Source organism: Medicago truncatula, chromosome 6, assembly GCF_003473485.1.
Source record: "Medicago truncatula cultivar Jemalong A17 chromosome 6, MtrunA17r5.0-ANR, whole genome shotgun sequence".
NCBI classification, from domain to species: Eukaryota; Viridiplantae; Streptophyta; class Magnoliopsida; order Fabales; family Fabaceae; genus Medicago; species Medicago truncatula.
The window spans coordinates 25653766-25680415 of NC_053047.1; the positions used below are offsets into that span (position 1 = coordinate 25653766).

The window sequence follows — 26650 nt, forward strand, 5'->3', positions numbered from 1 at the left end:
GTGAGGTCATAGTTTTCTTTATTCAACTAGTTAACAGTTTCACTTTCCAGTTAGTTTAGTCTAGAAAGTAGCAATCTAAATCCAATTATGATGAAAATATGTATAAACTATCAGCCCTGCAAATAACATAATAATACCATGAAAAAATATTCACATACTAAAGAATATACAGAGTAACTGGATTTCTCAAAAGCAGGTTTAATCGGAAAAATTCTTTACTTTTCGCTATCATACAAGAGAACGGCATGTTCAATAACTACCAGAAGTGCCATGCAAAATTCATCTAATCAGAGCTCAAGTTAAAACACAGGAAAGATTATGCCTTGTTTCCAAAACTATCAATAGAATATATGCACTTTCATACACCTTCGAAAGGTGGATCACGTGATTGAAGAGTTTTAGAAAAACATTCATCTAATTCCTTCAGAAGATTAAAATCTTCAATGCTCAAGATGGAAGACATATTCTGTCAGCTGTTGCAATTTGCGAGGATCAAGTTTCTGCACTGACGCAACAGGTTGCTTCTTCACAGTAAGCATCCGAGAGGCATTGTCCACGGTCCAACCTTGTTGTAGTACATCTACAATCATACAGTCAAAAAGTCTATAATGATATCATAGGAAGGGAAGAGATGGTTGATATAATTTAATGCGTGATTAATTTTTCAAAAGGCAGCAAAAATAAGACTACACAAGCAGAGCTGCCTTTCCAAGATAGCTCATTTTAAGTAATTGTCATGTTCACTTCCAGCCAGCCAGATTGACCAGTGTTGTCAATTGTAGATGGTGGAAAATAGTGGATTGTTCAAATTCCGCTACACTACAGCATTATAGTGCCTATATAGTTGCAATTTGACATCATTTTGGACTTAATTGCGTATCGCTGGCGAGCAATAGCAGTTTGTCAAAATTCCGCCACGTTGTGGCACTAAAGCACTTCTATAGCTGCTATATGACAACACCTATTCATCATCAAATGTCAATAATCATGTTGATTTGGGCATCAAATATAATTTTGATTATTCTCTCTCAATCCAAGCACAAAATATAACCAATATCCAAGTTCTACTGTTTCTGGGAGAGGGAAAAGTTAAACTGATAATATTAGCTTCAAGACCTTGTTCTCTGATGCAACTGCTCTCCGTAAAAAAACATATATTTCCAAACCGTGGTTTCTACAGTGTCAATATTCATTCTATTTCCTTCTCTTTTCTCCTCATTCCAAGGGTATACTTGTCAGATACTTAGAATTTCAAGAAACAGTTAGCCTCAAATTCAGCAACTGCTCTCCGTAAAAAAACATATATTTCCAAACCGTGGTTTCTACAGTGTCAATAGACCCAAAAACAAACCACCTTAAATCCAAACCCAATAAAGTGAGACACAAATATAAGATTAAACCATTTAAGAGGTTAAAGATTGAGTGCAGAAGCTACGCTAATAAAGATCCAACATATATGTCACTAACAGGACTCTCAGCTATATCTACTTGACCTCCACTAATTACATCACATGGTACATGAGGAACCTTAAAAGATTCTCTTATTGCCCATCACATTTTAGCATAAAATTTTGATTAGCTACTCTACAGTCTACAGTCTAGCTAAAAATCCAATTAGTTAGTAGATATATTGACAGTAGTGGCATGGAATACAACAAGGAGAATTGGAATCCACTTTCACTGAACACATTGTGTATCCGAGTGCAAGATTAAAAGGACTATTTTCGGTTCAACGGTCGTCAAGAAAGGATAAGGGCCAAGCATTAATGAATATCATCTAGTCATGCAAAAATAATGTTGAACATAATCAAGTTATAATAAATACAATGATTGCTTGTGGATGTTATTTAATGTAAAAAAATATATATCAGGACAACATTGTTTATGATCCAAAAGGTGCTAAAACAAATAGACATGCATTGTTTGATTTAAAAATGAACATAAAATTACCTGCAACTTGTAGCACCATCCTCACTCATTCCCAGAAATAAAGCAGCATCTTCAACACTTATTGTAGAATAAGCAGATACAAGAAGCTGAAAAATCTCCTTTGTGTAAAGTTCTGGAAAAAGCATGTTGGTGATATTAACTTTTGCGTTGTACAACTCATATTTGGAAGGAAAAAAAACATATAGATGCAAAAGACTTTTGCAGTCAAACTGCATAGAAAATAAGTTGAAAAGCAAGAAACATACTTATTAAAACAATTGCAAAAGTCATTGCAGAAGTGGCACATCACTAGTTTACTAAATTTTATGCGATCCATGGCACCTTCGTCAACAATACATGTTGGTCAAAGAAATTACATTATTCATCAAATTCTTTTTTAGTTATATTTAAAGGGGAAGAGAACAGCCAAAAACAAGTGATCAATCACCGTTCTTCCCAGGTTGAAACTATATTACACTTTTTTCCATCAAAGTAATTCAACTTTTTGCAATGTTTCCATCCATAACATACTAAAGCAACATGTAACTACTCTACATAAAATTCAATTAGCTACTCAACAGTCTACAGTCTAGCTAAAAATTCAATTAGTTAGTAGTAGTAGATATATTGACAGTAGTGGCATGGAATACAACAAGGAGAATTAGAATCCACTTTCACTGTGAATGGCAGAAATATGTCACGCCATAAAGAAACTCCGCAGTGCTTCAAACATCTCAACAACAGGCGGTTTTGCAGCATACATCATAAAATTTGTGTAGCAGTCGTCAAACATTTAACATACACACAAGTGAAGTAACATCACAATTTCTCAGGCAACATATTTCATCGTCTAATAACGAACAATAATCCATGAAGTAACCAGCAAACAAAAGGTACATAACACATGTGAATGGCTTTTATATTTGTAACATTCATCATTCTTGTAACACACTTTAATGACTACACATTAGATCAAAAGGTAGAGAAAGCAGAGAGGAAGAGGAGGAAGGTAAAAGAACAAGAGTATCTTGAAAGATCCTATTCAAAAAACACATACAAATAAAAAAATAGTATAATTAAAGCATTTCAATGCAAGTGCACATTACCAACCCTTCTGTTACATTTGTGCTCCATTTATCCTTGCATCATTTTCTTCCTCTTTGCTTGTGTCGTCCTGGTTTGAGGAAGCTAGAAAATGTTGATTCCCTACAACACTTTCGTCTCTCTTTGCTAACGAGAAATGGTCCATAGGAAGAGAGTTCCTTTTGTAATTCCAAACAAGCATTGAAATATAATCTTGGGGTGTAACAAGACCTTGTTCTCTGATGCAACTCTGTTGCTCCTCCGAAGTCTTTGGATCTGCTAATTTTATGTATTCTAGCAATGCGTTTACATGGTCAGGCCTCCAATTACCAGGGAATGGGGTGTAATCCGTCTCAGGCACGAGGGACATCCTTGTATACTGAAGCTCATCAATTGATTCGGCAAGACCCATCCTAAGCAAATTCTGGTATTCAGGAGACTGCCCTTTCTTCTCCTTCAGCGGACGGCTCAGGTTTCGAGCACCAATCTTATATACTTTCGCACGCGAGCGAAGCTTGTATTTAGCAGCATAGAGCTTTGCAAGTGAACCTCTTATGATATAAGAACAGAAATTCACAATCTTCTTCCTATTGTCTGCAAACCTATACCACTCAACCATGGTTGACAAAAACTTGTTCATTTGAGCATTGGTATGAGCTTGAGTGGCATGAAACATCCTAAAACAAGGCTGTGGATCAGGATCCCTATCACCCTTAAGAAAACTCAACTTTCTAAATTGCCTAATACATTGCTTTAAGCTCGCGGTGACCGATAAAAGTGTTCCTACACCCTTTTCACTAATGATCTTACCACCAGTTGCAGTGTACCTAAGTGTCGGATAAACAACTCTCCTACAAAGCACATGATCAAGAAACATTATACCTTTGGTTATATGTTCTATAGGGAGGCATTCGTTATCAAGCTTGATCATGAACTTCTGATCACAAAACTCAATCAACTGCTTCCTCAACGTCGCTGCGTCTGCTCTAGGACCCCGAACACCGATCAGTACATGACCTCCATATCTTATAAAATCCATCTTCCTAGTTTTATCCGGTCCACTAGTCGGCACAAACTCCGGCCAAGAAGTGTTCCCTTGCTCAGCTTCCCCTTCGGGACTATTCCATATAACATCACTCTTAGAAGGAACGTAAATCTCCTTCATTTTCCCTTCCAACCAACGATCCAACTCATCCAAAACAATATTTGCCAAAAGCGGACTCAAAACACCACAATGACCCCAACTCGGAACCTTCTCAGCTTCCTCAGGCGCAAATCCAAAAAAAGTATCCAACCAATAAGGATCCGGCTTTGGCTCATCCTCATTCAAAACCCTCTTTTTCTGATACTTCCTCTTCTTCTTCTTCACCTCCCTATCATCAACCTTACTCGTTACAACCGGCGTAACCAACGCGGATTTCAACAAATCCACAGCCATCTTATCCCTAACATCTCTCATAACAGAATTAATCACTAACCCTACTTTTACTCCATCCAACAAAGTACTCAAATCACCTTTCAAATACCATAAATAGCCTGCGAAATTCCTTCTTATCACCCTCAAAACCGTATGCGGCGTCCTCCCAGGACGAAAAGCATACGATTTCTCTGAAAACCTAGGTTCATAAATTGGTTCAAGAATCATTAATAAAACCTCCTGAACAATTCTATCTTGAAAAGGTGTAGGTTGTGTGGTGTTTAAGATGATTTTGATTTTTCTTTTGGATAAGGAATCGTGATCGGTTTTATCAATGGGTGATTTGATGAAGAATTTGAGACGGGAGCCCCATTTGAAATTGCCGTCAACGACGGCGTTACGAAGAGCGAGGAGGTTTTCGAGTTCAGAGCGTTGGATGGAGGACCGAGGGGTGTAGGAACCGGTTTCATCGGTGGTGACTTTCTGGTAAGCTAGGAGCCAGAGTTCGAAGCGGCGGAGGGTGGAGGAGAGGTTGGTGATGAGTTTATCGGGTTGGCGGAAGTTTTCGATCCAGAGATTGGAGATGAGCGAGAAAGCGTCTTCCTTAAGGAGGGTGGAAGGGTCGTTTGGGTCGGGTGGTGGACGGCGGAAGGGAGTGGTGGAGAAGTGGCGAGGGGGGTGTGAGTGGAATGGAAATGGATTTGTGTGGGTGAGATAGCGGAGAGTGGAGAGAGTGAAACGGTGGTGTCGATACATTGTTTGAAGAAGAGTGAAATGAAATTAAGGTGACTTCATTTCTTTCTTAGGAGTAGAAGAGAAAAACCCAACAAAAACCCTTGAAGCTACTTCTGCAAATCAATCAATGGCTTGCGTTTTGGGATTCTTCTCAAAGTTTTTCTGATGGCTTCATCATGTAATATTGCATCAAGGGTAACATGGATTTGATACGGCATCATCCATTTTTCACTTCCACAGCCGGTAACAATTATACGTGTTCTTCCTGAATTTCAGACACAGTTTTTATGTTAGCAACAATCAATAAACCAACATTCAACACAAATCAATTGTTTATTAATTATCAAAAAAAATCCACCCATTAAAACTTCAGTCAAACAAATTCCTGTCTTTTTACAGATTCACAGTTTGGTATTTGGTCAACAAATTTACAGTAATAATGGTAAATTACTCAGGTTTATGCTCAAATTTAACTTTTTCAGCTTTAAAATATAGACACAAAATCCACCGTTCCACCCATTAAAACTCATTAAAATCAAATTAATTCTAACATTATAGACAAAACTTGTTGTTTCGGTAAGGATAATTTAAATAACATGAGGATTAGGGAGGATAATTTTTTCGCACCTTTTAGATTCGAGAACAATCCAGCATGTTCATCGTAACGTTTCGTTGCGGAAAGAAGAAGACGAAGTTGGAAGACAGAGTTTTGGCCTAAGGTACTTACAACAGTAGCATTCTTTTTAGCAACAAAAACATGCAGAAATTTTTACCTCCTCAATGTTATATTTACAATTACTTAGCTCTAGGATTAATCCCCATTAACAGAATTTCTCTCACTAGACTCCTATCAGCTACTAGTCAGATAATATAACATTATCATCACTTATCATAAACTTACATCACATCACTTACAATATCAAGATTTGCATATAAAACTTCCTCAAGAAAATTTCGAGTTCCATACAAAACTTCCATCTTCTACCTAATTAAATCACATCAAACACTTATACAACCCTAGCACGTAAACAAAACTCGTAGAAATAGAACCATTAACAGTTAAAACCAAAGTAATTGTTAATGATTCATCGCATCCCTTTTCATGCAAATTATCAAGCAAGTGATATGCACAAAATTTATAGAAATAGAAACATTTACAATTAAAACCAAAGTAATTGTTAATGATTCATAACATCTCTTTTCATTCAAATTATCAAACTTAATCTTTTGTTTTGCTCCAAAATGAAACAAACTTAGAACCATAAATAATTAAATACAAACACACGTACATACAAAGTCTTTTCTCACCATTAAAGTAACAGAAATTTAATCATTCAGCATTTTGTCGAACACTTGGAGCACATTAAAACAAAATACTTAATCCAATTCAAATAGAGAAGAAATGAGAAATTGGAGAATCAATTGGCTTACCTTAGCTTATCTAACAACAAGAGGTGAGAGAGAGACGAGAGAAAACAGCGGGAGAGTAAACACAAGGATGAGATAATACAGACGTTAGGGTGAGGCGAGTGAGTCGTCAGTGAGAAGAGGAGAATAACTGAGATAATATGATTCACATGAGAAGAATTGAAATACTTGTTGCTGCTTATGGTGAAGCTAAATTGAATACATGTTCATACAGCCCCTGATTCTCTAACATAAGGTGAAGGTTGTGAAAGGAAATATGGTCGTGTGGTGAGTGAGCTGAGCGTTGATGGTAACAACAATGATAATAAAACCCTTCTTAAGCCACTTATTGTTTTTCACTTTTTTACAAAAACTAAAAAATAAAAAAAATAAAAAAATAGATAGTCTGTCCCTTAACTTAATTCTTTGTTTCGAAATGATCTCATGATTATTAAAATTTGTAAATTGCTCCCTTATATATATCCTGTCGTTGGTTATTGGTCATCACCATTAAATTTTTAACACTAAATGTCTAAACTGGATCAATATTGTCGATGATGCACCATAGACTTTTTTTTTTTTTTTTTTTTGAACAAATCAAAATGGGATATATTGCTCAAAAGAAAGGTGAATCGCCCTGCACAAGGTGTGCAAAAGTGAAAAAACACCTAAAGTCTGTTACAAACAAAAGCACCTAAAAGTGATGCCAAGAAAGCTGAAAGCTACAATAGATTACATAATACCCATACAAAACCGTGGAAAACGCCACCAATCATGAAAACCAAACGAAAAACTAGCCATGTTGGATGAAAGCCAAAGAAAAGACAACAACTTCACTCTTTCAAAAATGTTAACAGGATTGATAACCACCATATTGAAAACACAGTTATTTCTCTCCTTCCAGATTGCCCAAACACAAGCCAACCAAATAACCTTCATAAAAACATGAGAATGATGCGTCATCCCTGCCATCTGGCTAAACTGAAGAAAGTGTCGTTTAACCGAGCCCTGAAAAACGCAAGGTATACCAAGCCACTGGCACACAAAATACCAGACCTGCCCAAAAGAAGTACACTGAAAAAAAAGATGATTCGCCGTCTCAGAGTAGCCACATCCACCAACACACAAATTATCAGTAGCTTGTAAAACTCGACGGCGCACCAGATTAGCGCGAGTAGCAACTCTGTCTTGAAGAAGACGCCAAGCAAACACAGACACCTTGGAAGGAACACATTTATGCTATACATCAAGACCTACAACATCAGTCACCGGAACCTCCGTATTGGTTAAGAAACAATAAGTCCCCTTAACCGTATAACCATGAATAGGATCAAGTAACCACCTCCACTGGTCCTGAATATTATCCTGCAAAACAATGTTATGTAACAAATTGACACAATCCCTCACGCCTTCCTCCTCCCAAGCAAATAAACGGCGCCTCCACTCCCAACCACCTCCACCAACATCCCACCCCGCTCTCGCCATATCCTCCACCGAACACTCCTTATTAACAGCTAAATCAAAAAGACGACTAAACTGAATTTTTAACGGAACATCACCCAACCAATTATCAGTCCAAAAAAAAGTGTCACGACCATTACCTACCACCCTTCTAATGTTATCTTCCCACCAACTTCCCACCAATAACCCCGTACCATCCCTCACCCTACAAATCAGTCTCCACCACCTAGAGGAAAGACGCCCTCCCTCCTTAATCCGACCCCCAACTTCCCCATACCGAGCCTTTAAAACTCTGTACCACAGGCCATTCTTATCCACCAACACCATTTACCTAATAACGACAGATTAAAATCCCCTAATTTCCAGACCCCTAAACCACCACGACTCAAGGGTAGACAAATAGAATCCCAATTAATCCAGGCAATTTTGTTAGAACCCTCACACCCACCCCAAAAGAATTTTTTAAAAAAGAGATTCGATAGAGGAGATGATACCTGTAGGGGCCTTGAAGAAGGAAAGAAAGTAAACCGGGAGAGAGGATAGGACTGACTTCAAGAGAACCAGACGACCACCAAAAGATAAATACTTATTATTCCATGTCGACACTCTAGCAGATATACGATCCAACACAGGTTTCCAAAAACAGAGCTTTCTCTCATCACCACCAATAGGCAGGCCCAAATACAAAAAAGGAAGTATCCCAGTTTTACAATTCAACACTGCAGCCGCTTCTGATAACCATGAGTTAGGAATATTAACACCAGTCAACATACTTTTATTAAAGTTAACCTTCAACCCTGACACTTCCTCAAGAAAAAGTAACACCGCCCGAATCGTACGAACATTCAACCAACACTTCTCACCAATAATAAGAGTATCATCGGCAAACTGAAGATGAGAAAGTTTAACCTCCCCTTGAACTCCTACCCCATACGGTTGAAACAAATCATTCGACACAGAGGCCTTCATCATAACATCAAACCCCTCGGCCGCCAGTAAAAACAAAAAAGGGGAAAGAGGATCCCCCTGTCTAAGACCCCTCAGGATCGGGAACTCCTCCGTCGGACACCCATTAACCAAAACTGCTGCAGAGGCTGTGCCAATACATTCCATAATCCATTTTCTCCAAAGAGTTGGAAAATTCATATTCACCATCACCGAATTAATGTACTTAAAATCAATCGAGTCACAGGCCTTTTCAAAATCAACCTTAAAAAGTAATAATTCTTTTTTCATACGCCTAGCCTCATCAACAACCTCGTTAGCAATAAGAATACCATCCAAAATTTGCTTACCTCGAACAAAGGCTGACTGAGCATCCGACACCACAAAATCCAGAACACTACGAAGGCGATTAGCAAGGACCTTAGCTAACAATTTATACATGCAACCCACAAGAGAAATGGGACGAAAATCAGCTAACCTTTGAGGACTAACCACCTTCGGAATCAAAGCAATGAACGTCGAATTTACACCCTTCGTTAATTTCCCATTTCGATGGAACTCCACAAAAAACCTCAACAAATCATCTTTAAGTTCATTCAAAAAATCTTTAATGAACCCCACATTAATACCATCTGGACCCGGGCTCTTAAAACTATCACAGTCCCAAACCGCCTTTTTAATCTCATCCAAAGTAAAAGGCCGAACCAGACTCCCAGCTTGGATAACAGAAAGCTTTCGAAAGTTGAAACCATCCACACCTGGCCGCACCATATCAATATTACGGAAATGGCTTGCAAAATGATTAAAAACTGCTGTTCGAATGCCTTGGACTCCTTCCACCAACACGCCATCAACATGGATCACCTGTAACGCATTTCTTCGTTGTCTTGCAGACATTACATTATGAAAAAATTTAGAGTTCGCATCCCCCTCCCTCATCCAATTCATCCTAGCCTTCTGCCAATTCATACTAGTAAAAACACGTGACATAGAATGTAACTCAACAGACAAATCACGAAGCTCCTTAGATTCTTCCTCCACCAACTCACATTCCTCCGCCTTAGTGTCCAGAATAGAAATTTTATTTTTAATCTTCCCAATCTGACCATCAATATTCTTGGAATGTAGTTGATGCCACTCCTTAAGACACAATTTAATCATCTTAAGCTTCAATTTCAGCACATGGCCGCCCCACCCTTCCAAGTCGAATGAATTCAATTTTTCTCAAACAAAATCACCATAACCGGCATACTCGGACCAACACTTTAACAAACGCAAAGGACGAGGACCCCAATTTGAGTCATCAACAAATAAAACAAGGGGAACATGATCGGATAAACCCCGCTGATAAGCAACTTGAATACAGTTAGGCCAAGATTCACTCCACTTAGCAAACACCAGAAATCTGTCAATTCTACTCATAGAGATACCATCACCCCGAAACCAAGTAAATAATCTACCACACAGCGGTAAATCAATCAGAAAATTTCCTTCAATGAACTCATTAAACTGGTCAGCATCTACTTGTCTGAAAATCATATTCCTACCTCTTCTCTCTTCCGCCACTCTAATAGAATTGAAATCCCCACACACACAAATATTAGCTTCATTGTTATTCAAAATAAAATCAGACAGACGAGCCCATAAAACTTGTTTTGCAGCAAAATCACAAGGAGCATAAACATTAACAATAATAAATTCTTGACCTGACAATAACACCCTCCCTTTAATAATCAAAACATGTCTGAAACTCACAGTACACCAAACCTCCACCACGGACGAGTCCCAAATAGATAATAACCCTCCTGAAGCCCCAACAGAAGGTTGATAGGAATACCCACAACAATTACTGCCCCACACCGATTTAACTGTAAAATTATCAACCAAACCCAACTTAGATTCTTGTAGACATAACACAAACGGTTGCTTATCTTGAACCAAATGCCGCACCTCCGCTCTTTTCTCAAAACCACCCAACCCCCTAACATTATAAGAGAAAATCTTCATAAGCACCTAGACTCCACCCCCACCCACCACTTCCCCACCTCCACTTACATTTCATCCCCACCACCCCTACTAACCACCTCCACATCTTCCCCATCCATACTCCCTCGCTCCGCCCTCAACCCTCGTCTACCCTCCTTAGTCAACAAATTGAAACCATTTAAATTATCACCCTTAACTGAAGCACCCAACAACTTACCCAACTTCCTCACATCCTCCTCCACCTTCTCCTTTTTATCATGAAGAACCACCCAATGCTCCCAATCTTTGTTCACCGACGCATTGGACGAGTTATTAGAAGTAGAGGTTGAATTATTTACTGCCAAAGAAGTCTTGATCAAAGCCTTTTTTTTTCGATCTCTTTTTCGTAGAATTTTCAAAATCTCCTTTCTATCCTTCGAAGGTAACCGAGCAATTCTTTTAACAAAACCCGCCGAATGCTTAAAAGAGACCCCCATCTGCTTCTTATCATTAAGTTTCGATTTTGAAGAAGGCACACTAGAAGTAGGACACACCTTAACCGAACGAGTGACACCATGAGATAATGAGTTTACTTCCTTACCAACACAATCCGCCACCCTGACCAAGGCCGGTTCCTTATTCTCCACCGAGGGCTGCAACTTCTTCCCAAAAAAGTCCTCATTACAAGACACAGTACCCGCAGCATCATTCGAACCACACCCTTTCCTCCAATCTTCATTCAAATCATCCACAAAAAAATCAATATCCTGTTTAAACGCGTCTGTTTCGATATCATCTTGGAAATTAGGAAAAGCTTCCGAAGGTGCCTCCACATTCTCATCTGACAAAAAAGCATCCTCCCCTAGATTACAACCCCACTCCTCCACCAACTTTAGATCAAGTTTAACTCCATCAATAATAACCTCACAAGAATTATCAATAACCTCCAAAAGCGATGTCGAGATAAGAACACGAGCGTAATCCAACCGCCCCCTATCCTCCGTACACCCATCAGAACGAATAAATCTTCCACACTTTGCCACACATAATTGATAAAATGAATTGTTCCATGCATGTAAAGGAACACCATAAATCCGTAACCAAGCACCCCTTTCATAAATAAGATCCACTAGTGACCATTTATGCAAATCCCCAAAGAGCATCCCAAAAAAATGAATAGCATCATTGAAAACATTCCAAATATCCTCATCTCCCAAACAATACAAAAAAACCCTATCACTTCCCAAAGGAATAACAACAACATTTGAGAAACCAGCATCCTCCACCCTATGCTGTAAGGATAACGATGAGTCACCCGATAACACCCTTGCCACCATACCTCCACTAGCCCACAACCGATCCTCCGCTTTCGAGTTATAACATAAAACAAGACTCTCCTTCTCCTTAACTCCCTCATCCTCACCCTTCTTTTCTTTTTTATTATTTTCAACTATATTATTTTCATCCATTTTCTTTTCTATTTTATTATTTTCAACTATCTTTTTTTCATCCAACTTACCATCCTCCATACCAGACTTTACCACAGTATTCCCGTCACTCTCCTTCTCCACCTCCTCCTCCTTTCTCACCCTCACATTCTCAATCCCTTCTCCATGAGTTATCACTACTGGCTGAACCTCCACACCCTTCAAAGAACTACTACTAATCAAATTATCCTTCCTACATTCCTCATCAAAAGCCGCAAACCTATCAAACCTTGCTTCCCTAGCCCATATACGGCAGTCTCCAATCCAAATGTTATTCAAAGCCTGTCCTAGTTTGTCTCTATTTTTCACATTCACATATCTAACAAACCCATAAACCTGACCACGTGCATTAAGCCGTCTAGCTACAAACACATCTGAAAGAATACCACATACCTCAAAATAATGACGTAAACGATGACCAGGAACACGTTGAGGGATATTTGTGAAATAGAAGGAGACTCTGTCACGAGAATTCGCTGAGTAACCCTTGCTGTCCGCAGCATGCTTACGTGAATGATCATAAACCCTAGCCTGGCCGCGCGCTGCCCAAACTGACCTACCAGAATTCTGATCTGCAAACCCTCTTCCCTGAACCAGCCGTCCCTGCCTCTCTGAATCTCTGAACCAGTCCCATCCTCGATCCTCCGGTTGCGTCGCTTTCCACTTCCGAGACCGCACAACAGACCATCCACCCCTATCCCCCCCACTCTCAATATATGCCGCCCTGGCATGAACCCTAACCCCCCCTGTGTTTCTCTCAACAGGAGAATGCCACCGGCGCGGTTGCCACCGTTGGAACGGCCGGCCCCCTCGCAGGCGCACCCTCGCCTCACGTTCGCTCGCCTCACGTTCTCTCATTTTTTACTTAGTTTTTTTTACCCATAGACTTTATTAAATTTTTAATTTTAACTTTTTGATTTATAAATTGTAATAGTTTCGACCGTTCTAATGGAGGGACAACAATCAGGTGTCTATTATACACGTTATTTATTTTTAAATTTAATAATAATAATGAGTAGTGATGTACCAAAAAAAAAAAAAAAGTGATATTTGAACAACCATTTTTTACAACTACGATGACAACTTCATTTTTCTCTTTTTTTATTGATCAAAAATAAAGGAAAGAGAAAAATGAAGAGAGAGAATAAAATTATAATGTAAGTATGAAAGAGAGAGAGTTGTCAAAAAATTGCCACAAAATGATTGTACAAATATTATTTCTCAATAATAATAGCTTCCAGGTTGGTACGATTCACTTGTTGTGTGCTTCAGAACTTTTGACTGGTTTCAAACCTACATTAGTAGGTCATTTGAGTGGTCCATGTTGAACCTAAAGTATAACCGGTCCAAATTATATGAACCCAAGTCACTAGTGCAATCATCACATCACATCACATCACTTGATATTATATTTTATAATATAATAATGATAATAAAACATAAGGTTTATCTGTCACGGTAAAACTGTTATTGACAGTCAAATCTTTATCGATATTTGAGATTATTTAAAGGTGAATTTTTGAATGTGTGATTTAGACTATCCAATTACAAATTAATGGAAAGGTTACAAATTAATGGAAAGGATTGTCTATTGCATATGACTACATGCGGTAGACAAAGATATCGGTGGAGAAAATGGTGGTGAGGTCGTATTTACTAGCTATAAGCTGAAACATTATATTTGATTCTGAACATTGCTTATATTCATGCATAATATTTTTTGGTTAACAAATTTTGTTGCTGATTCTTGAGGACCAAATTGTTTAGGTTATCTTTAAATATAAGTAGTTTTATGCTAAAATATGCTAACGCATCGGAAACTCAAAGCTTTGGCTTTATTTCTTAGAATTATTCTCCAAATTATGGATAGTTCCGGGCCATGATTTTAAATATATATTGCTGATAAGGCATGTTTGCGATTATCATTGTCATCACCGTCTTAGATTAATGTGCTTACCACAAGTTTGCAGGTCAACTAATGTTGGGCAGCGCAATAGTATGGCCAAATTGAAAAAATTCTAAAATTACCGTTCCAAGAACTAATATTTTTAGTTAAAGAGGTTCCAAGAACTATTGTAAGTTGTAACACGTTAAATTCAACGTTGTGAGATCTTAGCTTTCCTTATTTAACTAGTTAACAGTTTCGCTGTCAGGTTAGTTGGTCTAGAAAGTAGCAATCTAAATCCAATTATGATGAAAATACGTATTAACTATCAGTATTACCCCGCCTACAAGTAACATAATAAGAGAATTGCTGTTTACACATGTTATAAGGCTGAGAAACACTAGTAAAAGACGAAAATGACCCCTCGGCAGTTAACTACCGAAATAATGAACCGGCTGCAGTTAACTACCGAAGTTTCTTCCCTTCGGTAATTAACTGCCGACGGAAAAAACAAAAAAAAAAACCTCGGCACTTAAGTACCGAGGAACTCATGAACATTTGTTTTTCCTTTTTCAGCATTGTTGCTGATTTGTTATAAATATGTACAGAATATACATAGTACTTTTATATAAACATGCCTAAAGAATCATTGCAATCAATTAATAGCAATTTATTTCCGAGACATCATATTAGTGGTGGATATTTTGCCAAATGTTACAAACCAATTTCTATTTGCCATGGATGGTGACACAATGACATTTTATGGCAGAAAAGTAAGTATTATTTTTGTAGGAAGTATCATTTCAAGTTTGTAGGAAGTACTCTGTTTTAAAAAGAAAAAAAAGTTTGATGAGTTCCTCGGCAGTTAAGTGCCGAGGTTTTTTTTTTTGTCGTTTTTTCATCGGCAGTTAACTGCCGAAGAAACTTCGGTAGTTAACTGCAACCGGTTCCAAACTTCGGTAGTTAACTACCGCAGGGGCATTTTCGTCTTTTACATGTGTTTTTCAGCCCAAGCATATGTGTAAACAGCAACTCTCACATAATAATCCCATGAAAAAATATTCACTGTACTAAAGAATATACAGAGTAACTGGATTTCTCGAAAGCAGGTTTAATCAGCAAAATTCTTTACGTTTCGCTATCATACAAGAAAACGGCATGTTCAATAACTACCAGAAGTGCCATGCAAAATTCATCTAATCAGAGCTCAAGTTAAAACACAAGAAAGATTCTGCCTTGTTTCCAAAACTATCAATAGAATATATGCACTTTCATACACCTTCAAAAGGTGGATCACGTGATTGAAGAGTTTCAGAAAAACATTCGTCTAATTCCTTCACAAGATTAAAAGCTTCAATGCTCAAGATGGAAGACATATTCTGTCAGCTGTTGCAATTTGCGAGGATCAAGTTTCTGCACTGACACAACAGGCTGCTTCTTCACAGTAAGCATCCGAGAGGCATTGTCCACGGTCCAACCTTGTTGTAGTACATCTACAATCATACAATCAAAAAGTCTATAATGATATCATAGAAAGGGAAGAGATGGTTGATATAATTTAATGCTTGATTAATTTTTCAAAAGGCAGCAAAAATAAGACTACACAAGCAGAGGTTGCAGTTTCCAAGATAGCTCATTGTTAGTAGTTGTCATGATCACTTCCAGCCTGCCAGATTGACCAGTGTTGTCAATTGTAGATGGTGGAAAATAGTGGATTGTTCAAATTCCGCTACACTACAGAGTTATAGTACCTATACAGTTGCAAGTTGACATCATTTTGGACTTAATCGCGTATCGCTGGGGAGCAATAGCGGTTTGTCAAAATTCCGCCACGTTATGGCACTAAAGCACCACGATAGCCGCTGTATGACAACACCAATTCATCATCAAATGCCAATTATCACGTTGATTTGGGCTTCAAATATAATTTTGATTAATTTCTCAATCCAAGCACAAAATATAACCAATATCCAAGTTCTACTGTTTCTAGGAGAGGGAAAAGTTAAACTGATAATATTAGATAGTGCAGGGAAGTTTTAATCTTTCATTCATTTTTTTCCTTTTGGTTCCCACCCCCATTATTTTCTCCTCCATTTTTCACTGACTGACTTCTTGAATTGATAATCCAATATTCATTCTATTTCCTTCTCTTTTCTCCTCATTCCAAGTGTATACTTGTCAGATACTTAGAATTTCAAGAAACAGTTAGCCTCAAATTCAGCAACTGCTCTCCGTAAAAAAACATATATTTCCAAACCGTGGTTTCTACAGTGTCAATACACCTTAAATCCAAACCCAATAAAGTGAGACACAAATATAAGATTAAACCATTTAAGAGGTTAAAGATTGAGTGCAGAAGCTACGCTGATAAAGATCCAACATATATGTCACTAACAGGACTGTCAGCTATATCTAGATGACTTTCATTAATTACATCATGTGGCACATGAGGAACCTTAGAAGATTCTCTTATTGCTCATCACATTTTAGCATAAAATTTTGATTAGCTACTCTGCAGTCTAGCTAAAAATCTAATTAGTTAGTAGATATATTGACAGTAGTGGCATGGAATATAACAAGGAGAATTGGAATCCACTTTCACTGAACACATTGTGTATCTGAGTGTCTTCACTGAACACATTGTGTATCCAAGTGCAAGATTCAAAGGACTATTTTCAGTTCCAAGGGTCGTCGAGAAAGGATAGAGGCCGGGCATTAATGAACTTCATCTAGTCATGCAGAAATAACGTTGACCCCAATCAAGTTATAATAAATGCATTGATTGCTTGTGGATGTTATTTAATGTAAAAAAAAATTATCACGTAAACATTGTTTATGATGCAAGAGGTGCTAAAACAAATAGACAAGCATTGTTTGATTTAAAAATGAACATAAAACTACTTACAACTTGTAGCAGCATCCTCACTCATTCCCAGAAATAAAGCAACATCTTCAACACTTATTGTAGAATAAGCAGATACAAGAAGGTGAAAAATCTCCTTTGTGTAAAGGTCTGGAAAAAGCATATTGGTTGTATTAACTTTTGTGCTGTACAACTCTTCTTTAGAAGAAAAAAAAAACATATAGATGCAAAAGACTTTTGCAGTCAACCTGCTTAGAAAATAAATTGAAAAGCAAGAAACATAATAAAACAATTGCAGAAGTTATTGCAGGAGTGGTACATTACTAGTTTACTAAATTTTATGTGATCCATGGCACCTTCATCAACATTTCATGTTGGCCAAAGAAATTATATTATTCATCAAACTCTTTTGAGTTATATTTAAAGAGGAAGATAACAGCCAAAAACAAGTGATCAATCACTGTTCTTCCCAAGTTCAAACTATATTACACTTTTTTCCGATCAAACCAATTCAACTTTTTGCAATGTTTCCATCCATAACATACTAAAGCAACATGCAACTATCTTGAAGACTATACACAGCAGTGCAAACAATCAATAACAATTTTTAGCCACTTGTTTCCATCCATAGCAACATGCCACTATCTTGAACACTAAATACAGTAATGTAAACAACCAACAATACTACAGATTCAATAATCAATACATCAATGGTTTAGTGATCGTCCCACACAGAAATGGCTTACTTTCATGATAAAATATAGTCTGCTGACAAAATTAACAAGATATAATGGGTTATAATAAAAGCAAGGGCTACGTTTAGATAATTAGGAGTCTATGGTAACAGCTTATACAGCTATAGTTTTAAGAAGATATTTTAAGTGAAGATAAATTGAACAGAATCATGCCTAAAATATAGTGAAGATCAAAGAGTTTCTTTCTACAGAACTTTCAAAGCTCTGCTAACAAAATTAAAAAAATCAAAAATTCTTAAATGCTTGCCTGAGAAAGCAGAAATGAAGCCTTGGAGTTCTGGACTCCACTCAAAACCACGGACCGCCTCATGCACTCCACCATAGTTCCTTAACCAAAGCTGTTGACCAATTTTCCACACAGCATTGACTTCAGGGTTGCTTTCTTTGATTGAAGAAGGTATTGTTTTCCATAGAAAACGAGCACTGTTGCTGTAATATCACAACAGAAAACATGAAAACCTAAAATCAAAGAAGTTACAAGACATAAGATATAACCAACCCCATCCCTTCCAAAATACTGATCCTGTTTGGATAAACAACTTAATTAAACGTCTATAGCATTAGTGCTTCTCATATAAATACTTATGCATAGCTGTTTCTATAGCATAAAATAAAATAAAGTCAAACTATTTTCATATAAGCTATAAGCTATTTCATTTCATAAGCAATCCCGGAGAGCTTATGGAAATAAACTGAAAACAACTTATAGACATGTCATAGGTTGTTTCTATAAATCTACCAAATAGTCTCGCAAGGGCTTATGTAAGTAAATAAGTCCAACCCAATCGGGCGAGTCTCACAAATGCTAATGTAAGTAGGTAAACTAAAATAAGTCAATTCTAACAGCCTATTGTCAATTATAAAACAAAGATTATAACAGTAGCAATATATCAATCCAACATTAAACTAATTTAACTTGAAGCATATAACACTTCCATCTTCATTATTTATTTGTATACATTTTGAATAATAAAATTAAGTAGAGGGAAAATAGATTACGTGTCATGAACATAGAAGTGAGCCAGAAGATGAACAGCGTAGGGCCATTCGTCGTGAAAAGCAACACCGTTGGCAGCAACCTGAGTGAGAGTGAAAGAAAGTAACGAAACTGAAGCATTAGATTATCGCAGATATCAGCAATTTTGTCGTAAGATTTGGATTACAATGCGGTTTTCACTGCTGATAAATCCATTACGTTCTTCTCTCTTCACAAATACTGGTTTCAGATCAAAACCCTAAACGAGTAAAATAATCGAATTGGGAAAATTAAAATCATAACCTAAAAAATGACATGAGTAAAAAAATCTACAAAACCAAACTTTGCATTCATACCTCAATTCGATGCGATGATAGTAGTAATAGATTACTCTCTCCATCATAAATTAAAAGAAAATTACCCTATCATACTTGGCATAAGTACTTTCAAAGGTTTTCAATTGAATAATTGATCTTTCTCTTACTTTTTATTTCCTCGAGGGGTTTGGTTATGTACACCATCTTTTGTACTTTCATTTCCTTTTCACTTATATATCATATAAATTAGAGAGACAAAGAAATATAATTTGATGATTTATGTGATTTTATATGATTATGTGATGTGTTGATATTTTATTTAAAGATTTATTTTATTATTTACTAGAATAAAATTTGAAAATAAAATAAATATTGAGATGTGAGGCTGTTTTTGAATTTATAAGAGTTTAGTGGAAATAGAGGAAATAAGATAAAGTGGATTGAGAAGAGATATAAGGAGGAAACTAGGTTTGGAAAAGTTTTTACGAAACTGCTTCTTGGAGAAAAAGAGAGAAAACAAGAAAAGAAGAGAACCAAGAGTGAGAGAGAGACCGCCGATCATCAATACTAAGGTAAGGGTGGGACTAACCTTCAATAATTATGAGTATGTGATTCTGAAGATGAATTTAACATGGTTGTAGGTTGAGGTTTTAGAATTTGAGAGATTAGAATTAAAAGATGAAATTGAAAGTTGAGAATTAAAGAAAACTAGTTTAGGTGAATTGAGTTTCTAGTCTTAAAAAGAGTGGATAATACAGTAGGTTGATGAATAATTAGTGTTATAATGATAGGGTGATCATAGGGTAATGATTAGGGTCATGTTTGGAGAGTATTGGATCGAAAACGGAGTCGAAAAGATTTCCCCAAAGGCGAAATCGCAGCTGAACTGCGATTTTGCTGTCAGTGTGCAAAACACGTTTTTATTGTCTCAGTTTGACAAGTTTAAGTTTCGAACTGGGTTTAGGTGCCTTCACGAAAGTTGTAGATATGGATGTTATCTGTCACTCGGCTTTGGAGGCACTCGATTTAAGCACATAGAACTCAAAATATGATCAAATTACTACACAGGGGTCAGCAGGGATCAACACAGTCGTCCTCTTTTCACGAGCATAGGAAAATCAACTTTTCTGGAATTTTCTGTTCTGAATTAGGTTTGGGAGTCTTCATGAAAGTTGTAGATAATTTTGTTAGCTTTCCAATGGCATTGGTTTGACTTGAAAATGATTTTTGGTTTTTGAGATATGATGAAAATACTCCAAGGAGGTCTTAGTGAAATTTTATGAAAATTCAGCATAACCGTTTCTAAGTTAATCCAAAACTTAGGGAATAATTCCAAACCTCAAAACTAGAGGTACTAGGAGTTCAATTAAGGTGTTTAAGAGTATTTAACCTATGTTAAGAGTTGATCCTTGGGGTAGGAATGGAGGTTGAATATAATATTACCGATGATCTGTGAAGCTGTTATAATATGATTTAATGTTGATAGTAACGTAATATATTTGTATATGCATTATGTGAATTATATAAGATGTTTAAGTTGATGTTGATTATCATTTGATGTTGTTATATCTTGAGATGTTTACGTGCTGCCTATGTTGTTGTTATTAGTTATGTGAAATATTTATATGCCTTATGTGGAAAATTTATGATGTTTAAGTTGTTGATGCTCTTCATTAATATTGTTATGTTGTGAATTGCTTGTACTGTTTCTGTTGTTGTTGTATATTGATCAAGTTGCAGGTATTGGTCTAAGTTGTAAAGTTGTAAGTTGTCTTTCCAAAGTATTGGAGTCTTAAGTTGTTAATGTTGTCTAAGTTGTTGAAGTCGTAGTTGAAGCTGTTGTTGGTGACTGTTTATGTTCAGGTGTTTTGTGAGAGGTGGTGTACTCTTATGTTGTTGTTCTATAAGAGGTGGTGTACTCTTACATTGTTGTTTTATAAGAGGTGGTGTACTCTTACGTAGCTGTATTGTCAGGTTGACGTTGTCATCGTTGAATCGTTGAAGTTGTTGTTGATGACAAACCATAGAATATTAATGATTATGTTGTGTTTATATTATTATAAGATGATGAATATGTTGTTGCTTATGTTATTATAAGATGATGATTATGTTGTTGTTCTATAAGAGGTGGTGTACTCTTACGTTGTGGTTTTATAAGAGGTGGTGTACTCTTACGTTGTCGTATTATAAGAGGTGGTGTACTCTCACGTAGCTGTATTGTCAGGTTGACGTTGTCGTCGTTGAATCGTTGAAGTTGTTGTTGATGACAAACCATGGAATATTAATGATTATGTTGTGTTTATATTATTATTATAAGATGATGAATATGTTGTTGCTTATGTTATTATAAGATGAGATTATGTTGTTGTTTATATTTGTTATAAGTTAATGATGATTAGAAGTGGATTGAACTATTAATGGAGCACTATATGAAGAATTATTATTATTAATTAATAATGTTTATGTTGTTAAATTTAATTGTTGAATTATATGCTTAATATTATTGATTGTGAAATCTCACCCCTTCTGCTTGGAAATGTTTCTCTTCGTATGAGTAACTTGCAGGTGATCGAGAATAAGTAGTTGTTGATTGTTGTCGTGAGTGGCTATATCTCACTGTGTCTTTAGGTTCTCTGATACGTAACGAGATGGGAACTTTTGTGGCTATTTTCTATTTCTTACGTATTGCTTATGATTTTACATGACTATGATTTAGTTTGGATTTTTATGAGATGTTATGATGAGGCCTTCGTGCCAAAGACTATTTTAGTTGTTGAATTAAATCCGCTGCGAAGTTCTGAATATTTATGTTGAATTGAATTATGAAGGATAAATTGTTATTTATTCCATTTATGATTTTTAAGAAGTGTAGCATTCCGTTTATGTGGAAAACTCTGATTAATTGTTATGAAATTTTTATGTTGAGAAAACGGAGTGTTACATTTCTTATCTCGAATTGTAAATGTGTGCAAATAACAATAATAAATGAAATCCTAGAAAAATATACATGAGTGTTTGTGTGGAGAATGAGTCATTGTCGTCTTGATGTAGTGCACACCAAACTATATTAGAGAAACTCGTTAGACTGAGGTGAGTGATGAAGGAGCACACGTTAATGTGAAAGAATACAACTAATATCACTAAAACTCATTGTGTAACAGCACGATTGTCGCTAGAATTATTTTAATTGTTTTAATATGTGTTTATATGTGCTTGTTTGTGATTATCTATTGGGTGCATTTTTATGGGTTTACGTGTTGGAATGGTAATTTTGTAAATTCATAGTGAGGATTATTTTTAGTTTTTCAAGTGAGAACCATTATTTTACTAAGTTACTAGTGTGGTAATTAGTTGTGAGTCGGTAAGTAATCGCTGTTATTATTTTACCGTTAAGTGAGTAGAAATATTTTAGAATTTATGATTGAGTAGTGAGTTAAGCCCACTAAGGTATTAGGGTTAAGCCCATTTGAGAGGAGCCTATATAAACCCTTGTCTTTAGAGAAAATAGGTTTCATTCATTTCATTTCATAAGAAATTTGAGAGAGGTAGAGAGAGAAAGTTCAAGAGAAGATAAAAGGGTTAGAAGGGAGAGAAGCTTGAAGACTTAAGAAGTGATAGAGATTATAGGAGCTCAATTGAAGCTTTTGCTAGGATTATTGCTAATTGAGGTAAGGGGGTTAGATTTCAATCATAATCAATTAGTTGTAATTTTTCCTTAATTGTATGCTTAAGTGCTTAATTGAATAAGTGATTATTTTGTTCTTAGTTATTGAAATTCGTGCTCTTGTTGTGATGATATGTTTGAGTACATGAAATTGGTGATAATTGAATTGTTGTTGATGAAATTGCATGTTCATAGTATGTGAAAATGATATATTATGAATTGTGCTCTAATTGTTGAATTCAATTTTTCAATAAATCTCCTACAACAGTTCGTCTTGGACCAGATCTAGAACTAGCCTCAACGGTTTGTGTAGCCATAAATCCTATTTTTTTTCATTGAGATCTGTTGACTTTGTATACCGTTCCGCTGTAAATTACCCTATAGATCCATTGTAGTCTTGATATTATATAATCATGGAAACAGCAACCCTAATTGCCATCTCTATATCTGGTTTAATTGTCAGTTTTACTGGGTATGCCCTATATACTGCTTTTGGGCAACCCTATCAACAACTAAGAGATCCATTCGAAGAACATGGGGGCTAGTTGAAATAATGAGCCTCCAATATCGTAATATTGGAGGCTCATTACTACAATTGAGGTAATTCAAAATCATTTCGTCTTTTTAGTAGGAACTATAGGGGGTTCTCTAAAAAAGATAGCGAAAAAAATGATTCCTAAAGTCGAGACTAAGATGAATGTATAAACCAATGCTTCCATAGATTTGATCCTGGTTTACAATTATAGCTTTCATACATGTTTTAGGGGATTATATGTTGTTGTGAATTGTGATGAGAATCATGTTTAATTGATGTTGATGTTGTTAAGAGATATTGTTGTTGATGATTCATAGTTTGGGTGTCATAAATCATGAATTGATGATGTGAAATAAGTTGTTGTTGTTAGTTTTGTAAAAATGGGTTGATTTGGTGAATTATGTTTAAATGACAATTGTTTTCATGTTTGATGTGTTCTTGAGAGCCCTTTTAAGTGCTAAGACCTGTAAACAAACTTTGGAAACATATTTGGGCATTGGGAGATCAAAATTGGGAATTTTGGGTGGAAAAGGGTTGAAACCCGTAAGTTTTTTTCTACATAACTATGACCGTTCGCTTAAGCGAATAATCACAGTAGGTTCTGGAACTCAGTCGCTTAAGCGAACCGGTAAGCGAGCAGTAAGCGTACATTACTGTGAGCTTCTGGAACTTGGTCGCTTAAGCGAACAAGGTGGTCGCTTAAGCGAACATGCCCAGTTTCAGCAACTTTTAATTTTTGTTCCAGACTTTAAGGGGCCAATCCGAGCTTTGTAAAATACTTTTTTCAACTTGTTTAATCTCTGTTTGTACTTCTAAACCTACTGGAACATGATTTACTCATTCAAATTTGGGATTTTCTATTTTGGTTGAAACTTGAACTTTTGGGTAAATTCGGATTTTGTTGGAAATGAACTTTGGTGTACTAATTGGGATTACAAGTTTGATCTACAGTCCTTGTGGACTTAGACAAGGCTTGTAATGTTGGTTTAAAGTCTTAATCATGTCAAACTTGATTTTCGGGTGGGATTACGGAATATGTGAACTTGAGATTTTCTCATACGACCTTAGGCTAATCTTTGAACTAATGATTGATAGTTCGTAAGTGGCCTAAGCTCATGACTGCAAGATTGATTAAGATTGAATTGTGAGCTTTTCAAACTTAAATAAGTTACCTTGTTTTGAAAATTATCAATGTTGGTCGTTTTCCACTTGATACGGACTTTGTCGAAAACGATTCTTTAAAGCCAACTACCTTACAAATCTTTCGTGACTAGCCTTATATGACTAAATGAGGATATGTGAATGCTTTACATGTGTTGAATATGATGTTTATCATAATGTGTTGTATTTTCTCCTTTACTTGGATTGTGAGAAAGTACATGATGTTGTTGAACGATAGGATATAGTTTATGTTGATTAATGCATATTGTTGAAGCAAAAATCTTTTTGATAAATGTTTTAATGATAACAAACCTCGTGGAATAAATAATAAGTTTTATGAATGGTAATCTACTGATGGTTGCACTTGAGTTTTTGTTAAAAGAACAGGAATCACATAAGTGGATGAGCTTGAAGCCACTCACGTCAATAAGTGCATTATATCTACTCAACAATGAAAGAATGAGTTTATCATCAGTTGAAACACCAATATCATATCTCCATGAAGATTCATAGCTCAAGAATCATGATGGAAGAACTTGTATCATGATGGAAGAACTTACATAACAAGCTACAGAACAATGTGCTTGGAGTTATGTGACAAAACTCACATTGAGTGTTATGTTATATGATTTGAAGATCCTCCATGGGTAAACAAGATAAAAGGAAATATGCATACAAGTTAGGAAGATTCTCAGAACCTCCTCAAAGTATCACACTTCCAAAGCTTCTAAAGATAAGAAGTTTAAAGTTCAAAATGTTCATATGAACAGAGTTCAGAATGTTCATATGAATGGAGTTCATAATGATCATGAACATAAACCAGAATATTTCCAGAAATCATAAGGGATTATTTCATGGATAAACAAGAATATTTAAAGTCATCTGTTATAAGAAATTTTGAACAGAAATATTCTTTTGGACTTCAAAGAAAGAATCATCTTGTTTGTCAAAACAAATGATTTCTCCTTTATATTCTTCAAGTAGTTTTTGAAGGAAATAAATAGACAATCTTCATAAGGTTCAAAGTGTTGAAGAACATTAGAATGTCTAGCACAAGGTACAACCGTCAAAAAGGAAGGAACCCAGAAGAAACATTCTGAAGTTCATACGTATGAACCCAGAAGGAGTTCAGAAGGTTGTTCAGAAGGTTGCTCAGAAGGTTTATTAGAGTAAATCCAAAAAATCAATGTCCACACCAAGAACATGCAAGAACAGATGTGACATGAACATATCTTATGAAGACAATGATTTTGACTTTGGATCAAGAAATCATTAAAGGCGTCTATGGTGATTAAATGATTAATGGACTTTGATTAATTTGTTGGTATTTAACTTGTGCTCTTGAGTGGTTAACTAAGACAGGAACAAGTTTCAATTCATACCAAGATACAAAGAATCAAAGGACATAAAGACTTAAGAACTCAGTCAGAGTTCAGAAAGTTAAAAAGAGTTCAGAAGGTTGGACAGAGTTCAGAAGGTTGGACAAAGTTCAGAAGGTTGGTCATGATGAACATCAAGAACCAAGCCCAGAAATTCATGAACTAAATGAAGAACATGCAAGGTTCATATGACTTAAATAAAAGCCCAGTAAAGTACATTGACTAAGATCAATCAAGAAATAAAGGCATTTATTTAATTAAAGTCAAAAAGGGCATCTTCAATGTTCATTCAAGACTATGAACATTTGAAGTACAAAACATTAGGAATATTCCATTAAGAATATCATCCTAGATGTTTTCCATGCTGCACTTCATAAATGTTTCACTATTAGGATTTGATTACATCAATTACAAGTCTTACAAATCATCCTAAGTGAAACAAAAGAAACATTCTGAAGTCCCCTGAGTTCAGAATGTTCGTTCCTGCTCCATGCTTTTTCTGACGTGAACAGTACAGCAGTTGGAAAGCAAGAGGCAAAGTCAAAAGCAAGATCAGATCTGATTCATCAAGATCTCGACACATAAGGGAGTTGGTACTGTACAAAGCAAACCAAATCCCCTAAAGCATGGAAGTGAAGTGACAGCACCACTTTATGATATCCTGCACGCGTTCCAAGACAGATTTT

At 36.1% G+C, this 26650-nt stretch overlaps 2 protein-coding genes and 1 pseudogene across 5 annotated transcripts; all 3 read right to left on the reverse strand.

The window, feature by feature from the left end:
• Window positions 1–440: 440 nt before the first annotated feature.
• Window positions 441–2075, reverse strand: LOC120576063 (COP9 signalosome complex subunit 8). Its single transcript, XM_039827026.1, has 3 exons — window positions 1951–2075; window positions 1261–1322; window positions 441–580 (listed from the first exon to the last, which is right to left on the reverse strand). The coding sequence occupies exons 1-3, from the start codon at window positions 2073–2075 to the stop codon at window positions 441–443; spliced, it is 327 nt and encodes a 108-aa protein (XP_039682960.1).
• Window positions 446–6899, reverse strand: LOC25480493 (nuclear intron maturase 2, mitochondrial). Of its 4 annotated transcripts, none has more exons than XM_039826732.1 (5): window positions 6596–6899; window positions 5792–5878; window positions 3040–5429; window positions 1951–2062; window positions 446–580 (listed from the first exon to the last, which is right to left on the reverse strand). In XM_039826732.1, exon 3 carries the CDS (start codon window positions 5183–5185, stop codon window positions 3047–3049), a length of 2139 nt encoding a protein of 712 aa, XP_039682666.1. In that variant the 5' UTR covers window positions 5186–5429; window positions 5792–5878; window positions 6596–6899; the 3' UTR covers window positions 446–580; window positions 1951–2062; window positions 3040–3046. The 4 variants fall into 4 exon arrangements, with proteins under 4 accessions (XP_039682666.1, XP_039682665.1, XP_039682663.1 ...); XM_039826731.1 differs by having other exon boundaries at window positions 5792–5886; XM_039826729.1 differs by lacking the exon at window positions 5792–5878.
• Window positions 6900–15357: 8458 nt separating this feature from the next.
• On the reverse strand, window positions 15358–19163 carry LOC25480492 (COP9 signalosome complex subunit 8-like; annotated as a pseudogene).
• Window positions 19164–26650: the final 7487 nt, after the last annotated feature.

Coding starts and splice junctions, on each gene's coding strand:
- LOC120576063 (XM_039827026.1), bottom strand. CDS start 2,075: ATGCTTTTTCCAGAACTTTACACAAAGGAGATTTTTCAGCTTCTTGTA. Junction 1,323..1,950: donor GATGGTGCTACAAGTTGCAG/GTAATTTTATGT, acceptor TTGACACTGTAG/AAACCACGGTTTGGAAATAT. Junction 581..1,260: donor TGCTGAATTTGAGGCTAACT/GTTTCTTGAAAT, acceptor GTATGATTGTAG/ATGTACTACAACAAGGTTGG.
- LOC25480493 (XM_039826729.1), bottom strand. CDS start 5,185: ATGTATCGACACCACCGTTTCACTCTCTCCACTCTCCGCTATCTCACC.